The following is a 12,214-nucleotide window of genomic DNA, read 5'->3' on the forward strand; positions in this document are numbered from 1 at the left end:
AAGCTATGTTGACACAGGAGTCAAATACAACCAAAGTTTTGTTAAACCTCAGACTTAGTGTTCCAAAAAAACTCCTCAATGGATGGCGAGTCCATTAACATGCATATCTTTATTTAAATGCTTTTAAAAAAGTCAATAGGAGGATGTGTTTAAAAGGTGTTTAGCAGATTAGGACATTCTCAAGCATAAGTTAACTTCTCATGAAAATTAGAACTGCAGACTGCATGGGACTCTGAGGCAGAGCTTCTGGCTGGCAGCAGAGTTCACTGGATGCAGACGGCTGGGAGTGTTGCTTTGCGGAGAAGGTGCTGCTGCTGTGAGCACCACAAGTGCCAAACCGGATGGGCACAGACACTGTGTCATCCCACACTTCACCTCTCTCTGCTCCTCCTCGATACTGAGCTTACGCAGTTACTCGAATAGGGTAGGAGGAATGCTAATATACGTAAGGGCTCCAAAGAGGATCTGTGTGCGTGTTGGGAATGTTTTTAGTGCCATAAGTTAGGGATAATACACAACTCCCACAGACCAAAGCCAAAAAACGTTGTTTTCCACATTCATAGACTTCTCGTCTTTCAAAAAGGTGAGGTTGCACCTAGATAATAATGTACACATGAATAGCATGTACATAGTTGTGATCCATCAAATTAAACTATAGGAGAATATGAACAATAAGATAATAAGTTATTTAACTTAGACTACCATGGATTCCTGAAAGTGAGGGAAAGCCTAACATACACTACAAGCAGTACTGCAACTATGCTGATACATGCAGAAACTCAGAGTGGTATTGTGGCCTTGTGATTTAGGAAGTTGTGGTTTGATACTGAGCAGAGTTTGGTTCTTGAGAGGAAGGTGTGGGTTGATACTGAGCAGAGGTTAGTTTTACAAATTTTATTAAAGATATTCACGTTTGAACCAGTGATCCAGCTGAATTCATGTAACCAGACTTCAGGAATATTTGCCTTTTATTCAGTTGGCTTTAGGTCTGGGCTGCTTTTTCACTTTTTTCTATTTGTAGAAACCATTATTTGTCTCATGTTTATACCGTTTCTTCATAACCAAAACCTTATTTCTCTGAGTGACTGACCAAAGATTTTTGAAGTGTGTTTCAGATGTGTATGCTTTTCAGAATGTAAAACTTCAAGTTGTAGTTTGAAGATGAATGGGTTATAAATTGCAGCACTATTTTTTTTTTTTTTTTAATACAAAATATAAACACAGTCAAAATAGCTTTTAAGGAGGGCAGGATGCGTAAGATTACAGTGATGGCCCAGGTCTCATTTTGAATAAGTCTTTGGCCTTAAAGAATATCAGAGAAGTGTTCAGCCTTTTTTTCTTTTATCTATAACATTGTCACAATATTATACAGTATATGAATGCTACCAAGGTGGTTTAGTTGGTGGATCGTTTGCAAATTAAAAATTGACTATACCAGCTATCTAATTCCTGTGTGCTAAACCTCGCCCTACATGTGTGTCTCTGCATTTTCAGTGTATGCTGTGGCAGGAGATGAGTCCTGGTGAGAGTTCTTTTGAGTATTGGTTGCCCTTATAAACCCACGCTTGCTCCTACTGACTCATCCACCCCTGCTACTGGCAACCCATTCACAAGTTATTAGAAAGGGTCTTTCTCTACAGAAGGCATCTGTGACAATGTGATCCAGCTGCCTGTATTTTTTCTTTAGCAGGCAATGCAAGGTCAAGCAGGACCAAGGTGTATCAGCTGGAACTTTGCTTTCAGGTTTCCTCAAATAATCACTGTTTAATATGAATGTTCCTCTATGGCAGGGGCTTTCCTTTCTCCCTCTGATCACTTTCCCCATGCTTACCTTGCTTGCTTTGTTGCTTTGGTTTGTTTGTGTGTTTTGTTGTTGTGGTTTTTGTTTGTTTGGTTGGTTTTTGTTTTTTTTTTTTCTTTCTTTATTAATGATGAATGGTTTTTTTGCTTGGCAAACATTGCTTTAAATCTTTTCTCCTCCCTACTCTCCTGAATCTTTCCAGTGTTTTCCTTGATTTGACCCACAAATAGTTTGCAAATGTACTGTGGGTTCTTAGATGGCAATGGGGTTGTGTGGCATAGTCTCTTAGATTTCTGATACATCCTTGTACTTCTATAGTATGTTCTTCTTAGCTTCACGCTCACAGTTCTGAAAATAAAAAAAGAAATCCAGATTGTAATAAGTTAGGTGTTCTGTACTGCCAGCCCAATGATCTCTTAAACTGAAGAATTTCCCGAAAGGATCAGGGGGATGGTTTTGAAATGACTGGCAAACGCCTCAGTAAAGCTATGGAAATGCTTTCAATGCTTTCAATTTCAAGCAAATATTCAAAATCAGGTTTATAGTGGTCTCTCGGGAAAAGTCAGGCAACATGCTGTATGAGACAAGAAATTGCACTTTTTAACAGTGGGAGGTGTATGGGGCGGGAGGAGAGAGGGAAGAAAGTCTGCCAGAGGTTTGTAGGCACCTGAAATTTGGATAACCCTAAAAGTCTGTCAACTTAGGTACAGTGTTTCTATCAATGGCACTTACCTGTGAGTTTTGGAAAAAGCATGCAAGGAAATCCTAGCGTCCAGTTGTGGTAAAACACTGCTCTCGGGGAAGTCTCTTTTCAAACCTAATCGTGAACTTGTCTGTAAGATGACATTCTTGCTTTAAAGAATGCTTTGTCAATATAAACACAAAGTTACTACTTGAAAAGCAAATAAAACGTTTAATGTCTTTTTTATTTTTTTAATTGTGCCACACTTCAGTATTTTGTAGTGATAAAGTACTCATGTTTTTGTCTGTGTTAAATTAAAAAAAATACTTTAGATAGTTCGAGATATTTTGCATTTCAATTTTATTGGATGACCTACTGGTGAAAACAATGTTTGAATTACCTGGGTTTAGTTCCATTGTCTGCATTTTTACCATAAAAATCTGCTTTTGATTCCCACACCCCCCCCCCCCCCCAACCTTGTGGCATATTTGGGCATGTGCAAGTTCTGTTTTTTTTCTGATTTCTGCATTTGCTTCCCTTCTTCCCACATGCCTGAGAGTGTGTGCTGAGAGAAGGAATTAACTTTGAAGATGAGCAGAGCTAAATGCAGTAAATAAAGTTAAACTTGTGCTATTAAATAACGTTTGCATTCCTCTTAGAATAAATTGTTAGAAATTTGCTTTTAATAATTAATTATGAATTATTTCTGACAATTTTTATGTTTTGGTTCCTTAAAAAGGTTTCCTAACATTCCTAAAGGTTCCCTAATGTTCCTAAAGCAATAATTAGTCCAACTTTTATTTTACAGCACTCAGAGTACATTGTCTAAGGAAGTCCTCTGCAGTTGTGTGTTACCAATGGATATGTTTGATTATGCTGTCAAATCCGTAATGTATGAAAAAAGAGGAAAATAAGGAACAAGTACCTCATTGGTGTTTCTGCTTGTTTTTAGATTTGAATCAGTACAGCAGGAACTAAGCAGTGCCACAGCCCAAAATAAAGAGTTGCAGAGAGAGATGGAGCGATTGCAGTCGGAGGTGACAAGGTTCAAAACAATGCAGCTGAAAGCAGCAAAGGATGCAGAAAAATACAAGGAAGAAAGGGATTCAGTTTTCAATGAATACCGCCTCATAATGAGTGAGAGAGATCAAGTAATTAAAGAAGTAGATAAGCTTCAAACAGAGCTGGAGCTTGCGGAGTCCAAACTGAAGAACACTTCTTCTGAGAAGCGAGTGGCTAGTGAAGAGATGGAAGCTTTAAGACAGGTACTAACATACTGTTTTGATGGGGAATATTGTTGCTACAATCTGAAATGTATGACTGATTAATGAAAAATAGGAATGCACTGCAAAGAGAAAATTCTGTGCTGATGTTTTCCTATAGCTGTCCTTTTTACTATCAATTTATTAAGATTTTTATGGTTGAACAGAGTACCTGTCAGTTGAAATTTGCTGTTCACTTGACTTAATTCTGTTCTCCTTTACTCTATTGGTCTTCTCTGCCTTTTCAAGTAATGCTCTCTGAAACAATATAGCTCTAAATATTCATTATTTTTAACTTCTTACTTGTACAGGAACCACTGGGTACTATCCACTATAACTGAAGATGGTACATAATAAAGTAGTCTCAAATATTTATGCAAAGCCTGTGTTGACATGCATGGTCTTACTTCCTTTCCCTCTTTCTGCCTTTAAGTTAAAGAGAATATTTTAAAGATTTTTCACTAGAACTCAGGCATACCTTAGATAATGTGAAACCAGAACTTTGTATTTCTCAGCAATATGTTCTTGAAATGCTTATATTTCAACCATGTTATAATGATGCCGTTAAGATTTCCAAAATGCAATTTAATTCTCAGTTTCATTTCAGCTGATAGACATTGACCTGGCCCATTGGTTTACAGATACTAAATTCAGCATGAAATAGATACAAGTAAATATACCTCATTGCCTATAAATCTCATTTTACTTTTTTCACAGCATTACATCTGAGCAAAATGGTCTTCATGAAAAATTAATGCGTGGAGCTTATTTTACATCACACGATTGTTGGTGGACATAATGTGAATTGTGACATACGGCATCAGAGCTTTAAAAATAACTAAGTTCTGGTTTTCAGAATTAATAGTTCTCAACCTTGCATAGTTGCCACCTAAACAATTTAGCAACAGTGAGTGAGGTTTTAATACGTTTTGTACCTGTTCTACATTCATCAAAGCCATGAAGCCAACAGAAACGTCTGTTGCTGATTTCAGTGGAATCAGGGTAACTACTAAGGAATATTGATGAAAACAGCCACAATTAGTCATTCTGCTCCAATTTGTTATATCTGTCATTGTGGCACTATGAGTAATTTGCCAAAGTGCTTTAAGAGGCAGGAAATTAAAATTTTAAATACAGCAGTGTTCCCTCCTACCTAAATGAGTTTGAAGAGGTGTTTGAATAAGAACAGGTAAGCACCTTGGACTGCTGAGCGAGGTGCTGGCAGGGCACAGGCACGTGCTTGTCTTTGCCCCTGGCACTGGCCTATCAGAAAGCAGAAATAACCACTTCTGTAATGTATTAAAAGATGTAAAATAGCAGTACTGTGGGTTTTCCTTTTTTCCTGTTTTCCTGTGGCTATGACTCTTCTGCTTGTGAGCAGGTATGTTGCTGTGTCACATAGTACTTCTTGTGGTTCCACATGCCCAAACATAATGGGTTAATTTACATCCAGAATGTCATAATTTTCTGGCGTTTATAAACAATAGAAGAAATGTCAGGGTTTTCCACTATGGACAGTTTTGGATTAAGTTCTAGTGAGCTTGGTCACTCAAAGCTAGGGATTAGATATTATGTATTTCTCCTTCTACATGCCCAGTGATGGTTTTGTTTGACATAATTTTTGCTCCAGGAAATACTTAGAATGTTGTGTTTCATCTCAGTGGTAGTCAACTTTCCCCAATGTTTAATGAACCTATTGTATTTTATCCTGTATGAAGTTATCTTACTAAATTCAGGTGCACGAACTTCCTTCAAACATATGAATTCTTCACAAATTCAGAATAGTTCTTCAAACCAAACCACGTTGATCTTTCCAAACAGAAGCTGTTCTAATCAGCGCCAAATGGCACATTGCCCTGTGCTGTGATGTTGTAATTTTGTGCAAATGTCCCAGGAAAAAGACAGAGGAGAAATTTTACTACTGACCACTGGAGGCAATGGCTGCTCTTATTCAGATAGTTTGTCTTGAGCATGCTGGAATAACCTCTGGCAATGTGTATTTTTTTCCAATCACTGTAAATTCCTGTTTACCTAAGGGCTTTCTGCAAACTTTACCTCTGCCTTGGTACTGTGATGACTTTGATCTCTGCTGCCTGCTGGAAAAGACTTAATATTATTGTGTAAGTTTTATATGAACACTTGAATGCCTATTTTATAAAGTCTGTAGTTAAGCTGTGCAAAATATTGCTTCCAGTGCTAAAACTTGCCTGCACCAGCAGATGGGTTAGAGATTTCTTTTTTGAGGTACTGAGCAATGGAAGCTCTTACTGATGTTGAGGAAACTTAAGTGCTCTGGTAATTGCGATGCACTGATATGCTTAAAGTTCACAGAGTGAGTCATTAATTCTAGTACTTGTCTGTTACTCTACAGTAAAAATAGCTGTTTTAATACTGGCATGGAACTGTTGAAACAGCCTGACTAGCCTTAATTAAATGCCATATCTCAAAAACAATTATGTGAATACAGCAAAATGCAATCATCTGTGCTTTAAATACTCAGTCTTATTCCTTGCAAATTGTAGAGGAAAGTAGAATGAAAGTTTATGATGTGATGTCTTTCTATCTTTGAGTATTTGGACCCTTTCTTTCTATTGCTTTTCAAATGTCAGCTGTCTCACGTGATCTTTTTGAGATCAAAACATCAGTTGTTTTCAGCTAGGAATGCTTATATGTAGAAGGACTTGTAGCCATTGTTTGAATGCTTCTAGAGAGTGGGACTATCTAAAAATGTAATGGCATGAAATTCAACTGTTTCAATGCCTCATTCTTTCAATAGGAGCTCTAGTTTAAACTATTTTAAAAAGGCAGATTGTATCTTAGAGCTATGTTTGCCTCATCTTTTTTATTATGGTGCAGTTGAATACCAAACTTAATAAAATGTCATTCTGCTTTACGGCATAACTGTGGTTTTATCTCTGAACGTTCTGTAGCTTGCACACTGGTATCATACTGGCATGTGACTTTAATATCCCTTTAAAACTGATGAAGAAGCTATAAGATATGTAGCTAGGTTGTCTGAGTGATTGCAGTCCTGGAAACTCAGGGTAGTTGCTTAAAAAAATTCACAGTATATTCTTAGCCTTTGCCATACTTAAAGCCTTTCTTACAACACCAAGTCTGACTCGTTAGTAGCTTTCCTTCATTTAGAGTCCTCAAAACTGTGAGTGCTCCCAGATTCTTGTTTATTTTTGACATTGGACTGTGCTAATGTGAAATTCTGTTATCTTCAGTACTGATTTAATAATGTTTGCTAGTACTTAACTTGTATGTAATGTGATCACAGTCCTGTTCTGCTCCCATTTTTCAGACCATTAGTGGTAAACTCTTTGGGCTTTTAAGGTATCAGAGTGTATCCAGTTGGAAAGATGAACTGTTTCCTTCTGCACTTAACCTACTGCAAACAATGGATCTTGTTTTAGGAGCTAAATTCAGCTCTAGTGGAAAGAGATCGAGCAATTTGTGAGAGGAACGAGTTGCTGGAAAAATACTGTCATGAAGTGAAGGACAAAGCTGAGGCTCAGAAGGAACTTGATCAAGCCTGCAAGGATATAGAGACAGTGAAGGAAGAAAGAGATGTTGCCAGGAAGGAGAGAACAGAAGCTATCATCCAGAGAGACCATCTACTAAGGGAATATTACCAAGCCCGTCAGGTATTGCAAGTCTTCATAGATTATTGTTTCTTTCTTAGCTTCAAAGGGTCATTCATTTTGAAGAGATCAGTTAAAGGTCTGGGCACATGGAGTAGTGGAGGAAGATGCTCAGAGTCACTCTAAACTACATACAAACGCATGTATGTTCTTCAAGACACAGTGACAGATCTTCTTGTTTGAAAAAAATACAGTTATGCTTAGTATTAGGTTTCTGTTCGTAAATGGAAAGTAAAATATTGTAATTAGCAGGTGACTGGGCAGATTATTACCTGCTGGTGGGCTTGATGACGTCTTTAATGTGTTTTGTTCGTGCCTGTGACCTGCTTAGGATGTTAGCTACTTATAATACTTCATAAAGGAAGTTTATTGAAGTGCGATTGTACATTTTCTAACCTACACATGCTCTTAGTGTAAATATGCTATTCTGACGATTTATGTCCTTGTGTGGTTGGTAACATTCTTGCAGTTCTACACACTTACTGGCGTTCTTGTCATGTGTGCAATACTAAACATCAAGCCGCATACATGTAAATGCTTACAAGTAATGTAACATGAAAATGCGTACTATCACAACTTTTATGCTCATGAAATAACTAAGGAATATGAAATTATTTAATATTAAACTAGATTATTTTCATTAAACTTGTATTCTGTTTTCGTTGAATACCAACCCTTTACCAGTACAAATAAACTTTTTAGCCTTGCCAGTCACAGAGATTTGCAAATCCTGAATGAGTGTGCGGGGAAGCAATTAAGCTATGTTTTCAGTTGTACTGGAGATAAATCTTTCATTGTGTTTGGCTCTTTATGACCAAACCAGTGAGATTTTGGAAACTTATGCTTTTCTCAAGGAAGCTGCATAAGCTTGGGTGAGCTTCACTGTGACCTAGCAGTGTCCCTGCTCAGCTGCTCACCTTTGGCGGATTCCAAATCAGAATTGATGCTTAAAATATAAACTTTTTTTGTTGCTTTGAGTGGTCTTTTCAATTGTCTTTTTCCTGCCAGTGAAATGTCAGAGAAGAAAGTGGTCATTGGAAATGAAGGAGACAATCAAAGTCCAGACATGACTCTTCGTAGCCTTTGTTTGGTCTTATTTGTTGCAACTTTTTATTTTTAATTTTGAAGTGAGACTGTAAACCTGGGGTTTAAGGTTTTGTGCTCTCTTATTTTTGAATATAATTGTAACTTGGAGGAAAAAAAAGAGCCTTTAAAATATTAATCATGACTTAGTAGTCTCTCTCTGATGTACATGCATTCAGGTCTTAAAAACAGTCCTCCAAAGTTTAATCTTCAATCTAATGACAAGTCTAGTCAGATTCATTAGATTTATTTATATTCTTGAAGTGGAGCACACACAGTTTTTTTGCAAGCCCATGGCCTTCAGTGTTTGTGATGGGCTTTATCCTTTAGTTGGCTTGTGGTTATTGGGCTGCAAGCCTGGAGTGCTCTCTGTGTATCTGTCTTACTATTGTCACCATCTCCCTTGTTCAACATGGAGGATGTTAAAGAAACAAGTTGAATTAAGAAGAAAGTAGTTCTTATCTAAACCAAGAAACATTCAAACAAAACTTTGTTGGAATTTTGTTGCTCAGATTTGGAGTTAAGGGGCCTGTGTGCATCGCAAAGTCAGTGTTGTGAAAGTGTGCATCTAGTTGTTCCAGGGTAAATATCAGACATTAATGCAGGAACTCTGTGTTGTAACTGCTTATAATAGTGTATCTGATTTCTAAATATCCTTGAATTTTTTTCTGCTGGTCAAGTAGAACAAGAAAGAAATATGGAATGTTATATCTGAAATACAAAAGATTCACTGATGTTATTTCGAAGTAAGGGTTTTTATTTGTGTAGGTTCTACTCAGGTTTGTGCACCACTGAGTGAAACACATTACAGCAGTTTCAATCTTCCCCATGCCAAAGTTGCCAACAAGATAAGTGAACATTTTTCATGAAAACATGAGAACTGAATACATGTTTGTGCGTCCTTACCTAAAAATTGTGCTTAAAATACTTATCTGTGTTGTTCATTCCTAGATTCAAGATTCTGCTACCTTAGACATAGAAAGAGCAAACAAAGAAATTGAAATGCTTCGGAAACAATATGAGGCAATGTCACAAGAACTAAAGGAAGCTGTCCAGGAAGCAGAAGTAGCCAAGTGCAGGAGAGATTGGGCCTTTCAAGAGCGGGATAAGATTGTTGCAGAAAGGGAAAGTATACGGTAAATGAATGCTAGATGGTGTGTGAATGATCTTTGTAACATCTTGTGTGCAGTTGGTGCAATTCCAGGTCTTGCTGGGTTTTCCTAGCACTTTCTTCAACTTGTCAAAACTTCTGCATTAGCTGTCACAGAGTGATTTCTTTTAAAACCCGAGGGCACCTTACAAGGTACTTTTGTTTAGTCTGTACTTTCATACCCATAATGTCTCTAGTAAATACCATAGACTCCAGCAGCACTGCTATGTAAGGACCACAAATTATGTATTCTTTTAGGTGTGATATACCTAATCCTTCTACAGCTGTAGTCCTGCAAATAATTCTTTACCTATGGGGACATTTTGCATAAAGTATCCAATATATTTGTTACTAAACATGTTTAAGGAACCAAGGGAAAATACCTTAATAAGACTTTTTTTTTTCTGCTAGTTTAAAGAAGATAAGTAAAGTTTTGAAAGGAATGAATAAAGTTTCTGTTATCTTGACTAATTTTTGCATAACACAATAGCATATGTAACTTTTTTCTTCCTTATACTTTTTTTTTTTTTTCCCCGAAAGGGAACATTTGAAACTGCTTTTTAAAATTTTACATTAACTATACAGTGTGGTAAAACTAGTTTGTTACTTAGATAACAAACTTAGGTTACTTAAGTAACTAAATTGAAACTTCTTTGGTTTTGAAGGACTTTGTGTGACAACTTAAGGAGGGAGAGAGACCGGGCTGTGAGTGACTTGGCTGAAGCTCTTCGCAATCTGGATGACATGAGAAAGCAGAAAAACGATGCTGTGCGTGAACTGAAGGAGCTGAAGTATGTTAGAGAAATGATCAAACTGCATGGGAGCTTGTGATAAAAACTTCCGTTTGTTAGCTGTGTTTACAAGTGAACCATATGTTGTTATAGCCGTGGGCAGCACATGTTCATGTCATCATGTGTGGAAACACAGCCTGTGTTTTTAGTTATCATGGAAATTATTGTGATGAGTACTATGTTAACCTTTTAATCTTATTAATGAGACATATATTCTAACCTTTGTACTGTGGAGATACACTTGAGCAATATGAGATTCTTTCACTGAAGTCAGATTAACAGCAATTTAGTTTGTCTCAACTCTGTTCTGACTGACTTATGAATGCAAGGAAAATCTGCATCATACATCATCTCAATGGGTTGTGGAAGAGGTTTTGCTGTTGGTATTTATCATGCCCTACCTGTCCTGAGCATATTGATGCAGCTCATCTCAGGGTAAACTAAATCCATTTTGACAGATGTTAGAAAACTAGTTGTGTGTTTCAGTCATGGAAAAAGAATGCAAAAAATGTAAGACTATGTTAGGATGATATATAGAAAAGGAAAGTCAATTGAATAGCAGCCCAAGAATACTGGAAAGATGGAAACATGGGCCGAACTTTTGGTACATCTTGGATTTTTGATCTAGAAACCAAAATATACTGTATCACATGATGATAACATTAGGTATCAGTTTATTTAAAAGGCTTGTCTGTGTCTAGAAATAATTATTTTCTTTGTCTAGGGAGAAGATGGAGAATCAGTTGGAAAAGGAGGCCAGATTCCGTCAGCTGATGGCCCATAGTTCCCATGACTCAGCCATAGACACAGATTCTCTGGAATGGGAAACAGAAGTGGTAGAATTTGAAAAAGACAGAGTGAGTCAAAAGCATGAACTGTATTGTCTTATATATTGGGTAGCTTTGACGTCAATTATAACATCTTGATACAGGGGATGATTAAAAATAACTGTATATTTTTAGTTCTTTATTGTTGTGCTAGGAACCGCACACACGTATGCAGCAAGTGCAGTAACATCTAGATGAAAGTAGTTGACAAAACAAAGCTGTTGCACACAAGTTTTGTGTTTTTCTTCATATGAATTAGGAATACAAGGCATTTCAAAAAGATAGACCCAATTTCAAGGCATAGTGATTTCAAATTATGTCCATCTTCTTGAAACACCCTGTAGTTCCTTCATATGATCTTGCAAAGTACCCAGGTCCATGTACTGTAAAAAAATATGTTTTAAAGTAAATGTTTAGTGTTCTTAAAGCTAGATTCATTGCAGAAATGGCAGTGCTAAGGCAGCAGAAACTTAAAATGTGATAGAAACACTGACATCAAAGAGCCCAGTCCTCTGCTGTTACAGGAGACATCATTTAATGCATAAAACAGTTAAGCTTCTCTGTGAAGCTATTTCTACTACATTTGCTCAGATTTGATGGTTAGAAATGTTGAAGTATTAGAAATATGTATTAATAATGAACATATATAGGGCAACATTGCCCTTCAGCTTAAACATCTGTGATAAAAGGAGATGCTAATTTCTCTTACTTGTCTGTAGAGAGGGTTAATTCTCTTTTCCATTTTGGCATCTTAAATAAAGTTCTTAGGTTTAGCTTTTCAGATAACCTTTACATCCTTTCATTATCCTGATAGTACTTTGTTTCATTTGATTTTCTTTTTCTTCATTGTAGTCTAGAATTTTTATTTCACTGCTTTGTATGCAAGTCTTGTATGCTGCTCTATTTAAAATTTTTGGCTGGCACATCACATGCTTCACTAATTGTAATTTTTTTGACTGCATAGAACTCAC

At 36.8% G+C, this 12,214-nt stretch overlaps 1 protein-coding gene across 2 annotated transcripts in view; it reads left to right on the forward strand.

Annotated features, from left to right (window-relative positions):
• The window catches only part of DLG5 (discs large MAGUK scaffold protein 5), a 108,524-nt gene that overhangs the window by 63,025 nt on the left and 33,285 nt on the right, over positions 1 to 12,214 (forward strand). For both annotated transcript variants that reach the window (XM_082052977.1, XM_082052978.1), the window contains exons 7-11: positions 3,436 to 3,748; positions 7,165 to 7,395; positions 9,427 to 9,611; positions 10,291 to 10,416; positions 11,141 to 11,273. In XM_082052977.1, coding sequence (XP_081909103.1) covers positions 3,436 to 3,748; positions 7,165 to 7,395; positions 9,427 to 9,611; positions 10,291 to 10,416; positions 11,141 to 11,273 — 988 coding nt within the window. The remainder of the gene's footprint in view (positions 1 to 3,435; positions 3,749 to 7,164; positions 7,396 to 9,426; positions 9,612 to 10,290; positions 10,417 to 11,140; positions 11,274 to 12,214) is intronic.

Source organism: Streptopelia decaocto (assembly GCF_964273445.1).
Source record: "Streptopelia decaocto genome assembly, chromosome: 5".
Taxonomy (NCBI): domain Eukaryota; kingdom Metazoa; phylum Chordata; class Aves; order Columbiformes; family Columbidae; genus Streptopelia; species Streptopelia decaocto.